Source organism: Theropithecus gelada, chromosome 10, assembly GCF_003255815.1.
Source record: "Theropithecus gelada isolate Dixy chromosome 10, Tgel_1.0, whole genome shotgun sequence".
NCBI lineage: Eukaryota > Metazoa > Chordata > Mammalia > Primates > Cercopithecidae > Theropithecus > Theropithecus gelada.
The window spans coordinates 87,904,586-87,920,452 of NC_037678.1; the positions used below are offsets into that span (position 1 = coordinate 87,904,586).

The 15,867-nt window shown below is 38.7% G+C and overlaps 1 protein-coding gene across 4 annotated transcripts in view; it reads right to left on the reverse strand.

Moving 5' to 3' along the window:
• The window catches only part of KIF16B (kinesin family member 16B), a 307,106-nt gene that overhangs the window by 222,446 nt on the left and 68,793 nt on the right, over positions 1-15,867 (reverse strand). For all 4 annotated transcript variants that reach the window (XM_025400350.1, XM_025400349.1, XM_025400348.1 and 1 more), the window contains exons 10-12: positions 15,235-15,410; positions 8,612-8,677; positions 5,286-5,345 (exon numbers count right to left, since the gene is read on the reverse strand). In XM_025400350.1, coding sequence (XP_025256135.1) covers positions 5,286-5,345; positions 8,612-8,677; positions 15,235-15,410 — 302 coding nt within the window. The remainder of the gene's footprint in view (positions 1-5,285; positions 5,346-8,611; positions 8,678-15,234; positions 15,411-15,867) is intronic.

The window sequence follows — 15,867 nt, forward strand, 5'->3', positions numbered from 1 at the left end:
GGAACAGCTGGAAAGCCATTGGGAACAGTAAGGCCACCCACAAACTGGCAACAGCAGAGACCAGCATCACCCTAGGCAAGAGGGGCAAAGGCACGAGGGGGTATTTCCTGAGGGCAAGGCTATGTCACCTGGCAGAACTGCAACCACAATGGGCTGGTCCTCACTGCGGGAGCTGGGGCCTTGGGGAAGAGGTACCTGCTGCTGGGGATGCTAGGCGAGGCTGAACAGGGAGGGCCTGGTTTCTCTCTTCCATCTCCACGGGGATCCAGGAGCCCAGAAAAGGGTGGCCCACAGGGGTCAGCCCACGAGACAGGGTAGAGCAGGAGAAGAAGAACAGGTATGAGGACAAGGAAGCCTAAGACCACTCAGCATTTCCTCAGTGTGTCTAAATCAGCACTGTCACCCCAGCACTTTGGGAGGCCAAGGCAGGAGAAATGCTTAAGTCCAGGAATTCCAGACCAGCCTGGCCAATGTGGTGAAACCCCAACTCTATAAAAAATACAAAACTTAGTGAGGCATGGTGGCACATGCCTGTAGTCTCAGCTACCTGGGAGGCTGAAGTGGGAGGATCACTTTAGCCCAGGAGGTTGAGACTGCAATGAGCTAAGATCGCACCACTGCACTCCAGCCTGGGTGACAGAGTAAAACCCTGTCTATTAAAAAAAAAAAAAAAAAAATCAGCACTCAAACTGGAAGGTACAGACTGGAGATCAACTGGAAGATCCCCGGGGATCTTATTAAAATGAGGATTCTGATCCAGGAGGTCTGGAGCTGGGCTTGATGGTCTGCATTTCTAAGCAGCTCCCTGGTGATGCTAATGCTGCTGTCCATGCTATGCTCTGAACAGCAAGGATCTAACTGATCCAAATGAAGGACTGAGCTGTACTTCAGCCATATTCCCTCTGAGAATAAAAATGCACAGTCATCCAAGAGTCTTTCTAGTAGGAATGAGAAAGTAAGATGAAAAACATAGCGAAGAGCACAACTGGGGCAGGACTGCTGCCTGCACCACACTCCCTGTCACTCTACCCACTAGGTCATCAGATTGGTATGGCTCAGGGCTGTTGCTATGGGCTGGATTACGTCACCCTAAAATTCATGTTGAAGCCTTAACCACTAGTACCTCAGAATGTGACCATACTTGGAGATAGGGCCTTTCATTGTTAAAATTAATTAAGGGGATTAAAATGAGGTTATTAGGATGGGCCCTAATCGAATCTGACTGGTGTCCTTATAAGAAGAGGAGCTTAGGCCAGGCATGGTAGCTCACGCCTGCAACACTTTGGAGGCTGAGGCGGTTGGATTACCTGAGATCAGGAGTTCGAGAACAGCCTGGTCAACATGGTGAAACTTCATCTCTACTAAAAAGACAAATAATAGCCAGGCATGGTGGTGGACACCTGTAATCCCAGCTACTTAGGAGGCTGACGTATGAGAATCGCTTGAACCTGGGAGGCAGAGGTTGCAGTGAGCCGAGTTCACGCCATTGCACTCCAGCCTGGGCAACAAAAGCCCAACTCCATCTCAAAAATAAAAGTTTAAAAAAAACACACAAAAAAGAAGAGAAGCCTAGGATACACACAGGGAGACCAAGTTGCAGGCACATAAGAAAAGGCCATATGGAGATACAGACAATAGAGGACCATCTGCAAGCCAAGGAGGGTAAGGAGGGGGGCCTCAGGAGAAGCCAAATGTGCCAGCACCTTGATCTTGGACTTCCAGCCTTCAGAACCGTGAGCAAATAAAAGCCTGTTGTTTAAGCCATCCAGTCTGTGGTATTTTGTTTTGGCAGCCCTAGCAGATTAATACAAAGGGTTTTATTTTTGTTTCTTGATACTAACCTAATCCCGTACGTTCTCACCGCATGCCTGCTCTATGAGAAGCAGAGTGCTAGGAGCTGGCTCGTGGAATGATAATGACACAGTCCTTGGCCAGATCCTGCTCCTGTTTCTCTGTGTGTAAGAGTTGGCAGAAAGAGGAAGAAACCAATACCATCTAACTCAGAGGACAAAGAATCCTGTGGCAGAAGCAAAACCAAATACTGCAGAAGCACAAAGGAAAAGAAAATTCATAGTAACGGGGAAGTAGGGGAAAAGAGGAGTGATCGGGGGGAGGGGGGCTTCGAGGTGGATTTTGCTAGAGGCACAGAAAGGGGACACATCCTGAATGATGGAGTAACACAGGCAAAGACCACAAGACACCAGGAAACCCAAAGCCCTGGTGCGCACACTGACCAGCAGCAGGCCCTCTGGCAGGGCGGGAACTCCAGGGGTGGTAGGCACAGAAAGAACTGTGCTAGGACAGATGACACCAACAAGGAGATTAGTGCCTGTAGGGGCCAGGCAAAGTCTGGACTTTAGAAAATGAAAAGCAATAAAAATGAGGATGGTAGACTAAGGGGCAAGAGAGTGGAGACATAGAGTACAGTACAGAGGATAATAGAACTCTCTCTCATTACCTAATTGTCTAAGAACTGCCTTATTAAAATAAACACATGTTCTACTGTCAACTACTTTCAGAATAACTCAGAACTTTATGATGTCTTCCTCTGTTAACTTGGATATAAGGAAGAGGTTGCCATCCGCTGTGATTTCCAAGCTGGGAAGTAGGGTACGTGGCAGTTATGGATGAGTGCCATGACCCAGTGAGTCAGAAAGAGAACTGAAGACTAAGATCCAAGTTCTGAGTTCTGCAGATCAAAGCCCAAGGCTCCAGCCACGATGACCATGTTGCCACCAGCTCTGCTGCAGTCAGTGCCTGCTGTCAGAGCTCACACCCACCCAGCAGTCTTTCGCTCCCTCTCCACCTTCATTCAACAGGACCATGGATTCCACTCACCCAGGGCAAGGGAAGCCACCGACTAGGTGTAGAAAGAAGGGAACAAAGTCACTCCTTGCTTTTGAGTATCCAAGAGCTTAGGATCTGGTGATTTCCAGGGAAATTTAAGGAACTTTCAAAAGTAATTCTGACCTCAGTGGACCTTCGCCCTACCTACTGACTTCAGCCTCCTGCCCCGGCATGAGAGGAGGTTTCTACAGTCACTCCTCATGATGTATGCCAAAAACCAAACTCACGGCTCATAACTCAAACAGGGAATATGAGCACACAGCTCAGGAAATGGCCACTGAGTTGGGGCGGGTTTTATGCAGCATTACTGGAACAATGACTGACTGATATAAAACTCTAACAGCAGAAATACGGGAAAGGATCACACAAACCACACAGATACAAACCCATCAACTAACAATCAATTTCTAAAGAATGTCTTCATAAAAAACATTTGAGTAGCTCTCCTCTTCACCTTAGTCTTCAGGCACTGTCTTTCAATAAGAGTTTAAGGCAGCCCTTAAAATATCAAACATGAGCAGAAAATGACTACAGGTTTAAAGCACAAATACCAGCAGAAAAGTCTAAAACATGGGTTTATAAGGTCGAGAAAGGGAAAAACATTGAGATAGCGTTCTCCTTTCTCACAACGTTTAACACCTAGCAAGCATCACATTTTTTTCCCTTCTCCTATGAAAAGTGATAAAAAAGAAAATAATTAGACTTATTTTAAAGGATTGGAATTGAAGGAGGATTTAACTTCAGGACCCAAAATCACCTTCTGAGAAAGAGCATAAGAAAAAGTTCAGGCTGTCATAGCTCTCCGCGTGGATACCCTTTCCAGAAAGCTTATAAAAGCCGTAGTACATTGACATGGAGGGACGCTGCAGCAGCAGCAGAGAAGACGGAGCTTCCGTCTTTTCATCTCCTGCAGCACTGCCTCCTGTGCTAATGTGCACTATGTATACTAATGACTTTTCAATAGCCAACAGTTTGATTTCTTTTTGTTCCTTAAGTAGAGCAGATTTTAGTCCTCCCTCTTTGACAAATTTCTGGAGCAACGTTACACAGTGCCAGGAAAAGTCAAATGACTTGGGCTTCAGGGGCTGAGGCACCAACACCTCTTACAGGGAATGCAACTTAAACAACAACAAAGTCACATATTTGGTGAACTTACTCCACATCTGACTATTCTGAAATGTGAATGAAGTCTTTGCTCAGTTTCCTGCACAAAAATCTCTCAACAAAGGAAACATTGCAGAAGTACATCAAAATAATATGACACTATCATTGTAATCAGGAGGAGACTTTGAAAAGTCTGAATGCAGAAACCCTCACTTGTTGTAATACAGAAGCTGGAAAGGCCATCTCTAGGACCATCACAACCTACCACCATCTAAACTTAAGCACAATCTCTGATGTCGTGAGATACAATCTTTCTGACACCTGAGCAAGCCAAGTTGCCTAAATGGTGCAAGGAGAACATTACATAATGCTGAGCCTGCACTCTGAAACAGTTGTCAGATGCAGAACTCACCTGCAAATCCAAGGCTGGATTTACCTGGTGTAACAGTAACTAAGTGTGCCATTCTCACATGAAGGTGAGCCACGTTAGGATTTTGCCAAGACATTTGGCCAAGACTCATCTATCTGGTCTCATCAATATCAGATGGAGATTTTTGTTCTTTGGGAAAGTTTTACCTCAACAGACGTCAAAAACAAATCTCACATTCAATAGCTTCTGAATTCTTTTTTCTTGTGCACAAAGTCGGCCAGATACCACCAAAGCACAAAACTCGAATTTGTGTCTCAAACCTGGTATGGCTGACTCTCAATAGATGACAGAGGTTTTCTACCAACTCAGCAAAAAATGAGAACAAAAAGAAACTTGTATTTTGAAGCATTATGATAAATGGAGGCTACTGCTGACATATTTTCACAGTGAGTCTTGCCAGAAACACAGGCCATCCCAGTCTAGTCCTTGAGACATACAGAAAAATATTTTGACAGGAAATTACTAGCTTTGAAATTTCTGAAATCTAGCCATGCTTTGCAAGCATATTCTATAACATTGCCACGGGAAATTTTTTTTCATTTAATATGTTGCTTTGATATTGGCTTTAACAAAAGCAGAAAAGCAAAGTGGATATAATTGAATATTAAATAGAGTTCTAATATGTGCTGAGTCAAAAATGGAAAAACCCCAACAGGTAAAGACAAACATCTTAAATATCAATATAACCTGTACATATTAAAACACACAGCTATAATGTCTAATAGCCTTCTTTCTCAATTCTTCAAAATCAAACCAGAACTCCCATCCCATGAAAGTCACTAATTAGCTCCAGTGATCTTACCTTAACAAAGTATATAACTGCCATGTTTGGAGATTTAAAAAAAAAAAAAGTTTTACCAGTTTAATCCACCATAGTAAGACTAAAGACTTTTTTAGTTCTTACTTTCAAAATATTTTGGGTTTCATTCCACTTATTTGTCCATTCCTTGGTCAATTCTTGAACCTGAAAAGAAAAATATATATGTGACTGGTTCATAAAGAAAGTTTATAATTTTCTTCTAGTTTCCAAATTCCAATATCTCGTGGAAAGATGTACTATAATTTTTTAAATGAGATAGCAACTTTTAAATACCGACTTTTATCCCTGAAAGAGCCATCACCAAAGATAAATAAAACAAGCTGATTTCATCCTACAACCTACATTATGGCAAAGGAAAGAACAGACAGAAATTTGTCGATTTGCCTAGAATTTCACAACAGTGTTTTCCATGGTGTACTCAATAAAAGCAGCTTCCTTGGATTATTAACCAAAATTCCAAGTTTAAGGATGACAGCGTCCCACTAAATTTGTTACTATTTCATGATTATACTTTAGATCCTAAAAAACAGTGATTTATTTTTATTTCTAATTAGATGTGATTAAATCACCTTGGATGCTGTAGTTTTCCTTTAGGAGATAATTTGCTTTAGTAGCTAATTAATAGAGCTTATAAATCTCATTCTATCTTTTTTGTTGTTGTTGTTTTAAAAAGGTGGTTCTTTAATTGACTCTTAGTAAAAGCAAAAATCTTTTGATAAAAATCACTTCTTTCCAGTCCGCTCTAACTTAGGGAAGAAAACATGCTCAACTGTTGAACACAGCACAGCTGGAAACTGCTTCTCAAAGTTAAGGGAAATGTTTTGTTAGTTCCCTAAAACTTTTTAAATGATCCTAGTGATTAATTCATTAGGAAACAAAAAGTGATACTTGAGAGGCAGGAAAAATATGAATGAAAAATGTGTTCTGTGGAAAGGAAGAGACCAAGGTCTATAAGACAGTAGCTTCAGAAAGCCTTTTCCTTTCAGCACCTTTATCATTCCTGCCACCTCCTCATTCCCAGCAGCAGACACCCTCCCATTAAAGCTACCTGGTCTCCCCAGTAAGTTTCCCTATTTAATCAGGCCAAAACGAATGCACAGAATACATCTGCTTGTACTCTCACCGCTAAGATAAAGTGATTTTCTATATGCCATTAAGTATAGTAACTGGAAAGGATATTCAAGTCAGCAAACTTAATGAAAGAAAACATCAGTTATTGACAAGTATCTACAGTGATGGTTTATCCAAGAGGGAAACCAAAATATATCTCATTCAGCTATAGTCAATCATTCAGGGGTCCTCAATTTATCTCAAATAAGACTGTGGGAATTCTAAGTTAACAAAAAAAAATAATGTTGCTTCTTTTACTAGTTATTAGTGCCAAAATCTATCACCTTCTTGATGAAAAACAAAGGAAATAGGACTGGAAGAGCCTCTCGAACTCTGTGCTTTGCTTGTTTTGTTGTTGTTGTTGTTGTCTTTGGGGTTTTTTTTGGAGATGGGGTCTCACACTGTCGCCTGGGTTGGAGTGAAGTGGCGTAATCACGGCTCACCACAGCCTCTACCTCCCAGGGTTAGAGTGATCCTTCCACCTCAGACTCCTGAGTAGCTGGGACTACAGGTGCACACCACCATGCCCAACTAATTTTTGTATTTTTTGTAAAGAAGGTCTCATCATGTCGCCCAGGCTGGTCTTGAGCTCTTGGGCTCAGGCGATCTTCCTGCCTCAACCTCCCAAGGTGCTGAGATTACAGGCGTGAGCCACTGCACCTGGCCTGCTTGTTTTCACTGGTTTGGTAAGACTGTCCTGATTTATCTTAAACCAGTTCTACACTCCAGTCCTTCATTTCATTACTTCAGTGATACCAACACTACAGACTCCTGATAGCAATAAAAGTCATGTGGCTCTCCTGGCTTTTTGTTTTGAAAAAGCTTTCAGAGAAGGAATATTCTTATGCTTTCTCTCCCTATGGAAGGGGAAAAGACTGGTGTATTGAATTTACCAATTTATACTCATCGGTTAACAGACTGCCACTGGCAATTTATGTCAGAACACAAAGCACCCAACAGTAAATGATTCTGCATTTCACCAACAGATAGGTTTCTCATTGAAGAAATGTGAGCAAATCAATCCTGTTTGAATTCAAACAATTTTAGCTTAGAAAAAGTAAGTATGCCTTGGATTTATTTTACTGTTGTATTTAAATGAAATAATATCCATTTAAAACATTAATTTAAAAATGCAAACATATGCTACTACTTCTAACAGTGGGATCAGGTGATGAGATTTATAACCAAGCAAATTGCAAACAATTAAAATGGGTCAGCAAAAAACTAGACGATAATTTAGAAAATGTTAGGAACAAAATAGGCAGTCATTTCTGTCACAGCATGTATAATACATCCAAATTAATATGTTTATTGGTTTTCATTAACTTATTTGGTATTCACGAAAACTATTGTTAAGAAACAATTTAAGACTATATCCAGATATAGTTTAAATCATAGCACTCAAAATTAGAATTTGAAGCATTAATACATAAAATTTCATTTAAAAATAGGGATTACAAAATTAATGTTTTACTAATGCTATTATCAGGATATTAATCAGCATAATTATCCTAGACATGTCAACAAGTTCCTAACTACACTCCAATTTTTATCTTCCATATTGTGTATTCTTGAAAAAGCTTTTACCAACAGAATCCAATTTTCTTTTTCAATCTGTTTTAGCCATTCAGCACTATGAAGAAAATCGACTCCAAAAATTGTTCTAATGTCTGTTTCTCTTTTCACAGAAGTTTAAAAAAAAAAACAAAAAAAAGCATAGAACCAGGTCAGTCATAAAACTGGCTTTTCAAAGGCATGGGCACACACACTGGCTTTAGCCCGTAACAGTTCCAGATCTCTTCTCTCTTTGGTTACTCACTGCCAGTCTCTCCCATCTCAAACCTCATTTGGCGTCACAGAAACTAAGCACCTAACTAGAGTAATCAGAGATTCCTCAAGCCCCGCTCTTCCCATTGGAAACAACAAAAAGCTAAAGGATGGTCATTGTTGAGCCCATGGGGAAGACTACTGTTTCATAAATGTTGAACACAGACTCCCTCAAACAGGGACTCCAGTCAACTCTGATGACCCAAGCAGCCTCACTGTTTTGAAGGATCTGCATGTCCATTTAACTAAACATCATGTGCCAGACAAATCCCATTTATTAAACCACATAGAATGTTCTGCAATACATACAATGCCAGCTATCGTGCTTCTTTAAAAATGATCACCAACGAGGGAGGGAGGTTAAGTGCAATAAAGAAAAAGAAGGCATCTCAAACGGCAAGTCCTAAAAAAGCATGCACTTAAAATAATAGTAAAAGTTATGATTTAAAAATATAAGTCAAAGTATCACTTACTCTTGCTTCATTCTGCTGAAGTTTTTCCTCCATACTTAAAGCTGTGGGAGAGTCTAAGAGGGCAATCTACAATATAAACCAAAAAGCAATCAGCAATTAATAAACAGCAATAATCTAGGTTTTTCCCTGAATATAGAAAATTATCCAAAATTTCACAGAAACTATTAAGAGTAAAAAGTAATGTCCTATACCCTGCCAAAAAGTGTTGAATATCACCAAGTCTTTACTCCACGGGATACATCTCTCATAATATTCAAAACCATGACATCCCAGTAAACCTACATTTGCAATACAAATCAGCAAAGCGAAAGATGTAACATACTGACATTTTACCAAAATCAAACACAATCTAAATCCCTAGATCTTAAGGATTCTCTTTTTTAATATGTACAGAGTACAACATTCAAAAGGGACGATGCCTAGGTCTTGCTCAACCACAGGCTTCTGAGATTTGTCCTTGCTGATATATGAAAATGAGATGCATTTATTTTCACTGCTGATGGTATACCCCATATGGCATGGCTACATGACAATCTCTGTATCCACTTCCTCATCCCTGTCGAAGAAGTGTAAAGATTGATGTGAGAATGATAAATACCAAAATCAGTTTAAAACTGAGCAGGATAAGCAGACAGAGACATGAGAGGGAAACGGAATCAGGCTGGGGCTTAAACTGCACTCGTAACATGTAAATCCCCTGACCTCAGTGGCAGGGACACTGTGCTTCCTATTCTGCCTCCTTTTCTCATGGTCTAAGATATCTCTTGGAAGAAAAAAGAAAGAGAGTATCCCTCCTACCCTACCTGCAGGCAATCACTTTTTCCCAATTTGGTTGTGTAAACTTACAGTTACTCTAGTCATATGCAAGCATGTTTTTGTTGTGTTTTTAAATATAAGTGGCATAAAAACACTATCTGGATATTGCCTTTTTAACTCACCAATATATCTTAGAGAAAATTCAGTAAAAATAAAAAACTGCTTCACTCTTTTTAACAATTCCAATTTCGTTATACAATATTCCATTGTATAGATTTCTATGATTCATGTTAGTGCTCTCCCATTAACATAAATGTGGTTTTCTTAATCTTTCAGGAGAACTATCCTCATGCCCATTGCCTACAGTATGTATGAATAAATAGAATAGAATCTATCAATAGAATAAATTCCTAGAAGAAGAATTTGTGAGTCATCTATATGTGTAGTTTTTATTTTTCACAATTGCCAAGTTATCCTCCCCAGAGACTGTAGCATTTTTTTAAATGACTATTTACTTTTCAATTTCTCATAAAACAAAAATACCCACAAGGCGGTCTTCTTCGGCACAGTTAAATGTTCAAACTATGAAGACTACCATGGGCCACACCTGGCATGTGTGTACTGAATGAAAGCAGAGCTGGCCAGAAGGGAGCACAGGCGTTCATCTTGGTGGGCAAGGTCCTCGTGACAGTCTATGCAGTAGTCCTCAGAGATGTCCCAGAGCTATTGTCTTTGGCCTTCCTGAGTAACCATTCACACGTGAGGGGTCGAGATTCACATGGGCATCGGCGGGACCCACCCTGGTTAGAAGCCCATGCCCACAGAACCCAGCATCTCTTTCAACAATACCACAGGCACATCCTCCAGGGGCCCCACAAGGGGCACACCCTGTTACAAGAGTCACTGCCCTCCAGGAAACCCAGAGCTGTGGCTTCTCAGCTGATATTAACAGTACATATGTAGTTCATCCTAATCCAGATGTAATTCACCAGGTAGGTATCATTTTCATCATTAGGGATGTTGCCTAATTAGACAGGTGTCACCCCACTTTTATCTGGTTTGCATAGAATGAAGCCAGAAAGTTAACCCAAGGTCAACTCCATCCTCAGTGAAGAAAAGGGAGCTTTGTTAGCACGTTACTACAATGTATCATTGCATCTAACATGTTGTCTTGCACACAGATGGTACTTAATAAATATTTTTCATTGAAGACATGAAAGCGGCAGATGTTAGTATTACTGCATTGTTTATATATGGTTGACAATTTTCAAAACAATTAGAAAGTCCTTTATAACGTGGGTAATTTTACAGAATCCATTGTTGAGACTTTTATTGATAATCAAAGCTGAAACATTTCTGCCACATCATCAAGTCAGTAGATAATCAGTGACTGAACAGAAGCACAAAGACTCATGACCAGCACCCTTTAAGAAACACTATTTTTAAGCACATGTAAAGAACGACCTTCCTAAAGCCTTTTAAAGGAAATCATTGGTAAAAGTACCATTTTCAATTAAATTATTATTTACAAGGTGTATCTTTAGAAGAAAAATGTTTCTTATCAAATAATACTCAGATTAAGTTCGTATGCTGTTAAATCAAAAGTAACACTACCTCAAACAGACTATTACACAAGTGGAGTAATAGCATTTCTACCAACAACGTATACAGGCACCCCTCACCTCACACCCTCGTCAATACACTGTATAGTCAATTTTGTTCTTTGCCCAACAGGTGAAAAGGATATCCTGCTTTTAAAGAACTTTGAGGTATCATTTACACACAGTCAAATACATAAATCTAAGGTCCACTGGTTGATGTACCCACGAACATGTATATGTATACTCATTTCACTATTCTTAAAATCTGTATTTATTGTATTTCAATGATGTTGAACATACTTTCATATGTACAGAAAATACTTGAAACTCTTTATTTCTATGGATTGTGTTTACATCCTTTGCTCCCTTTCCTGCTATGTTGTGATGTTGTCTTACGTTTTCATAGAACTTCTTTTCCTAACAAAGAAGGTAGTCTTCTGTTGCATGAACAGCAATCTTTTCCCTGGTTTGTATTGATTAGAGCAAATTTTCATTATGTTACGTAAATATGCTTTGTTCTTACTTTTGTCTATGTGAGCTTTCACAGAATGAGAAGGAAGAGTTCAAGTTTTCTGTGACAAATGTGCGTAGCTCTGTCTCCTGCTATTTCCAACAGTTGTGTTGTTTTCTTCACTTATGAAAGTTGGCATCATGTCTGATTTAGTTGTGAGTTCACGCTTTGACATGATAAAGTGCTCTTTTTTAAGCTCACACAATGCTGTTTCTGCACCACTTTCTTTCCTCTTGAATTCACTGGTAGCCCTTTGTCCATTCTTACAAACACCATATAATTTTTACTTGTGACGGTATCTGAGATGTGTCTTCTTTAAAGTTTACACATAATGATACTTTTATTATTTAAAATTTATCTTTAACCTCAGCTACAAAAGTGAGTGATTCATTCTACTTTCATCTTCCCTTTCCCATCATCCTCTTTGCTTCCCACCTTTGGTTGTGTTTTTCATTTCTATACTGTTTGATTTACTTGTCTCCAGATACATTCAAGAGAGATAAGGGAGTCAAGATACATTTTCTCTCTGCCAAATTAAATGTAGAAATATCTGAAAATATGTTTAAATATAGTAAAAGAGAACACTTTAAAAAAAAAGATATTCAAATACTCAACTTTATCAATAGCCTGAGAAGTACAAAGTAAAATTATTCTACGATTCTGGTATATATCCATTAGGATGGTTACAATGAAAACTGAACAATACCAAGTGTTGCAATACTAAGAATTGAACCAGCACTTTTATACACTGATGGTGGTCTATTAACTTGCACATCTACTTTTAGAAAATTGCTTGGCAATATCTACTAAAACTGAACATATATACTTCTTCTGACTCACCAATGCCACTTGTAGACATAAATCTAACAGAAATGTATCTATATGTTCACTAAAAACACCTAGAGGAAAGTCTACAAAGCACTAACAGCCCGAAATAGGAAACCCCCCAAATGCCCGTCTAAAGTACAATGGACAAATGAGCTGGAATATATTTGCATGATGGAAGACAACTTAGCAGTGAGAATAAATGGATCCACTACTACATGCAACAACATGGGTGACTCTCACAAACATAATGTTGACTGAAAGAAGTGAGATCAAAAGAGTGAATATTTTTCATGATTTCATTTATATAAAGAACAAAAACAGGCAAAAATAAAAACTAACAAAGCCTGTAGAGGTCAGGAGCGTGGCTACCCTTGAGAGAAAGGGGAGTAGTTCCTGAAAAGAAGGATTAAGGGGGGTTTCAAGGATACTGGTACTGTACTCTGTCTCTTAAGGTAGAAGCAGGTTAGATGGGTGAATTTAGCTTATGAAAACTCAGTGAACTACACACGTATAACGTGCAATTTTGGGGGATAATACTTCAATAAAGGATATATGTAGATATATATATCTACATATCTAGATCTACATAGTAGAAGAATCAAACACATGTCAAAACCTTTTGCTTTACTAAAATGGTGCTTTAAAAACTCTGATGCACATGACTTTTTGCAATGGCAAAGACAGAAAATTATTAAAAGCAGAAGTTGATTTTTATTTAGCTGTGCTTAAAAAAATAAGCCTAGAAATAGAACTCAGATTTGAATAACATTCTCAATGAACCACAGCAGTACCTGGGATAGAATAGTCTAGTAATAGAGCAATACTCCCAGAAAAATGTATACAGAGATGTTTAATGGACATTTAAGAACACCTGCTGTTTTTATTAAGCTTCATAAATTTAATTAATTTAGGATAAGCCTATATTGTCTCAAAACAATTTATAGCTTCATAGCATGATAAATTATTTTAAATTGGATTCACATTTTTCTTGTAATATATTGTATATTAAAAATTTTATTTGCAATGTGTTCTGAAATAGACTTAACTGCCTTTTATATCCTCACCCCCAAAATTACAGCAACAAAAATACTCCCTTAAATACAGCAGTGGTAATAGGTCATAAAAGGAAAAGAAAAAAAGACTACAAAATATAAGGTAACTATATGACATACCAGTATCTCTGAAGGCATTTTTTACAGAGAAAATGTAAAGTTTTAATAAATTAAAGGTTTTTGATCTATATAAGGTTTCTTCCAATGATTTCCTCAGTTTAGTTTAAAAAACTTAATATTTTTTCCCTTCATTCTTTTAACCTAACAAAAGGTTAAGCATAAGAAACTGCACCTAGAATTTTCCAAATACTTTCCTTCACATATAGTAATTTGAGTGATCCAATCAAATCATCATTAAATTCTTACTTTATATAAACAATGTTTTAAAAACATTGAAAAAGATTCCAGGCCGGACACGGTGGCTCACACCTGTAATCCCAGCACTTTGGGAGGCCAAGGCGGGCAGATCACTTGAGGTCGGGAGTTCCAGACCAGACTGGCCCACATGGTGAAACCCCGTCTCTACCAAAAATACAAAAAAATTAGCCAGGCATGGTGGCAGGCACCTCCCAGTTACTCGGGAGGCTGAAGCATGAGAATTACTTGAACCTGGGAGATGGAGATTGCAGTGAGCCGTGACTGCATCACTGTACTCTAGCCCGGGCAACAGAGTGAGACTCCAACTCGAAAGGTAAAGAAAAGAAAAAGATTCTAATAACAAGGTGTATAAATAAAAATGACTATTGTGGTTCATGTTATAAGGGCCTCATCACATGGAGCTGGACTCTTCATTCTGACAACTTCTTTCACACAAGGGAGGCTCCACACCATAGAGTAAAATGCATATGGAGATATTTTTAAGCACAATGAACAATTCCTATTCAACTGCTATCCACCATCTTGTGGGAAAGAACTGCCAGGTACATTTCAGGACACAGGAAATTCAGTGAGGTTTTCATCCCATCAGTATTTTCAAAACATTTATGGGATGCCAAGAGCTTCAAGTGCCACATAATCCCAAATGGAAAGCACTGCTCCAAGAGGGACCACTTTGCACTAAAGAAAAGCATTTCTTTTCACGATATACTTAAGACATCCATTCATGAGTTAAGAAAGCAGGACAACTCCAATCTAACATCAACATTTCAACATTTAAAAAAGCTATCCTTCATTTTCTTTCAAGGGTTGCCTTTCTTCACGGCAGTATCTAAGCCTACCAGAGCTTTACTTCCACCATTCATCACAGAATGTAACTCTGTACATACACCATGCAGACTATCAGGACGCTTACTGAGAAAATCACAAGACAAGGAATCTTCACTAGAATCCCAACAAATCCTAAAATGAGACTATTTCAACAATCAAGCGAGGGCCCAGGGACAGCATTTCAGCCAGGTCACAGGTGTAATACACATATGTCGCTGGGCCACCAGAACCACCTCTCTAATAGGTGATATGACACAGGCATTCAGAAAGGTGTTCAAACAAGTCTTTTACTCTGTTAAAACACATTTTAAAGTCATAAAATGCATGGGTGAAATTTTAAATACTACTCTAAGCATACCAATTTCTTTCCACTTCAAGAGATTATGCCATTAATCCTATTGCATACTACATTTCCATCCATAATTGACAACTATTAGATAGTTAATCATTTCATATTTAGTGAATAAAATCTTACACACTGGGCCCATAATGAATGTAAAGGCCAACAAGAGGTTGATGTAAACGAGGGACTGGCTAACTCATTGAAAGCTTTACTTAGCACTTATTTACTCAAATCAATAGCATGAGTGAGAAAATTGTCTCATTAAGATCTAGAAATAGACGCCATTACTCAAAGAAAATTATCCATAAATCTCAGAAAAACCCAACCTGATTCCCTTGAGCAAGCAGCGTTTTCAGTCTGGCTATTTCAGCTCGCAGCTCACGGATAAGTTTGACGTTGGCATCCTCATTAATGGTAGGCTTGTTGATGATGTTTTTGGCTCTATTTGCATAGCGAAGAGTACTTAGGGTTTCTCCATAATTGACATCAGCAGGTGAAATGGCTGTGAAGAATGTATTCAAAAAATAATTTACCCAGCACTCCATATTTCATTTAGCACAAAGTTGGTTTGTAATTTAAAAGTCAGATTAACCCCAGGTCATTGGACAGACTAAATATTCATTGCCACAGTAATGAATATGAAAAATTATCTAACATTTCTAGGAAAGAGTGTTCACAATACAAAATAAAGTGTCATTTTGCTCTTCTCAAATCTAGAATCAACCACCTAACCAAGTCTAAAATGAGATATGAGAGACATTCCCCTATAGTTAGGTAGTTTTCCCTGTTGAAAATGTAAGAAGGTGGTTTAAAGACTATTTGTCATCTCAACATTAAGTAGGAATTCAAATACTTCTAAAAGTTCTGGCAAAGTCTACCATCTGGAAAAAAAAAAAAAAAAAAAAAAACAGAATATGATGTTTTGAAAAGGGTCACCAATCAATCCATTCTCTTCTTAA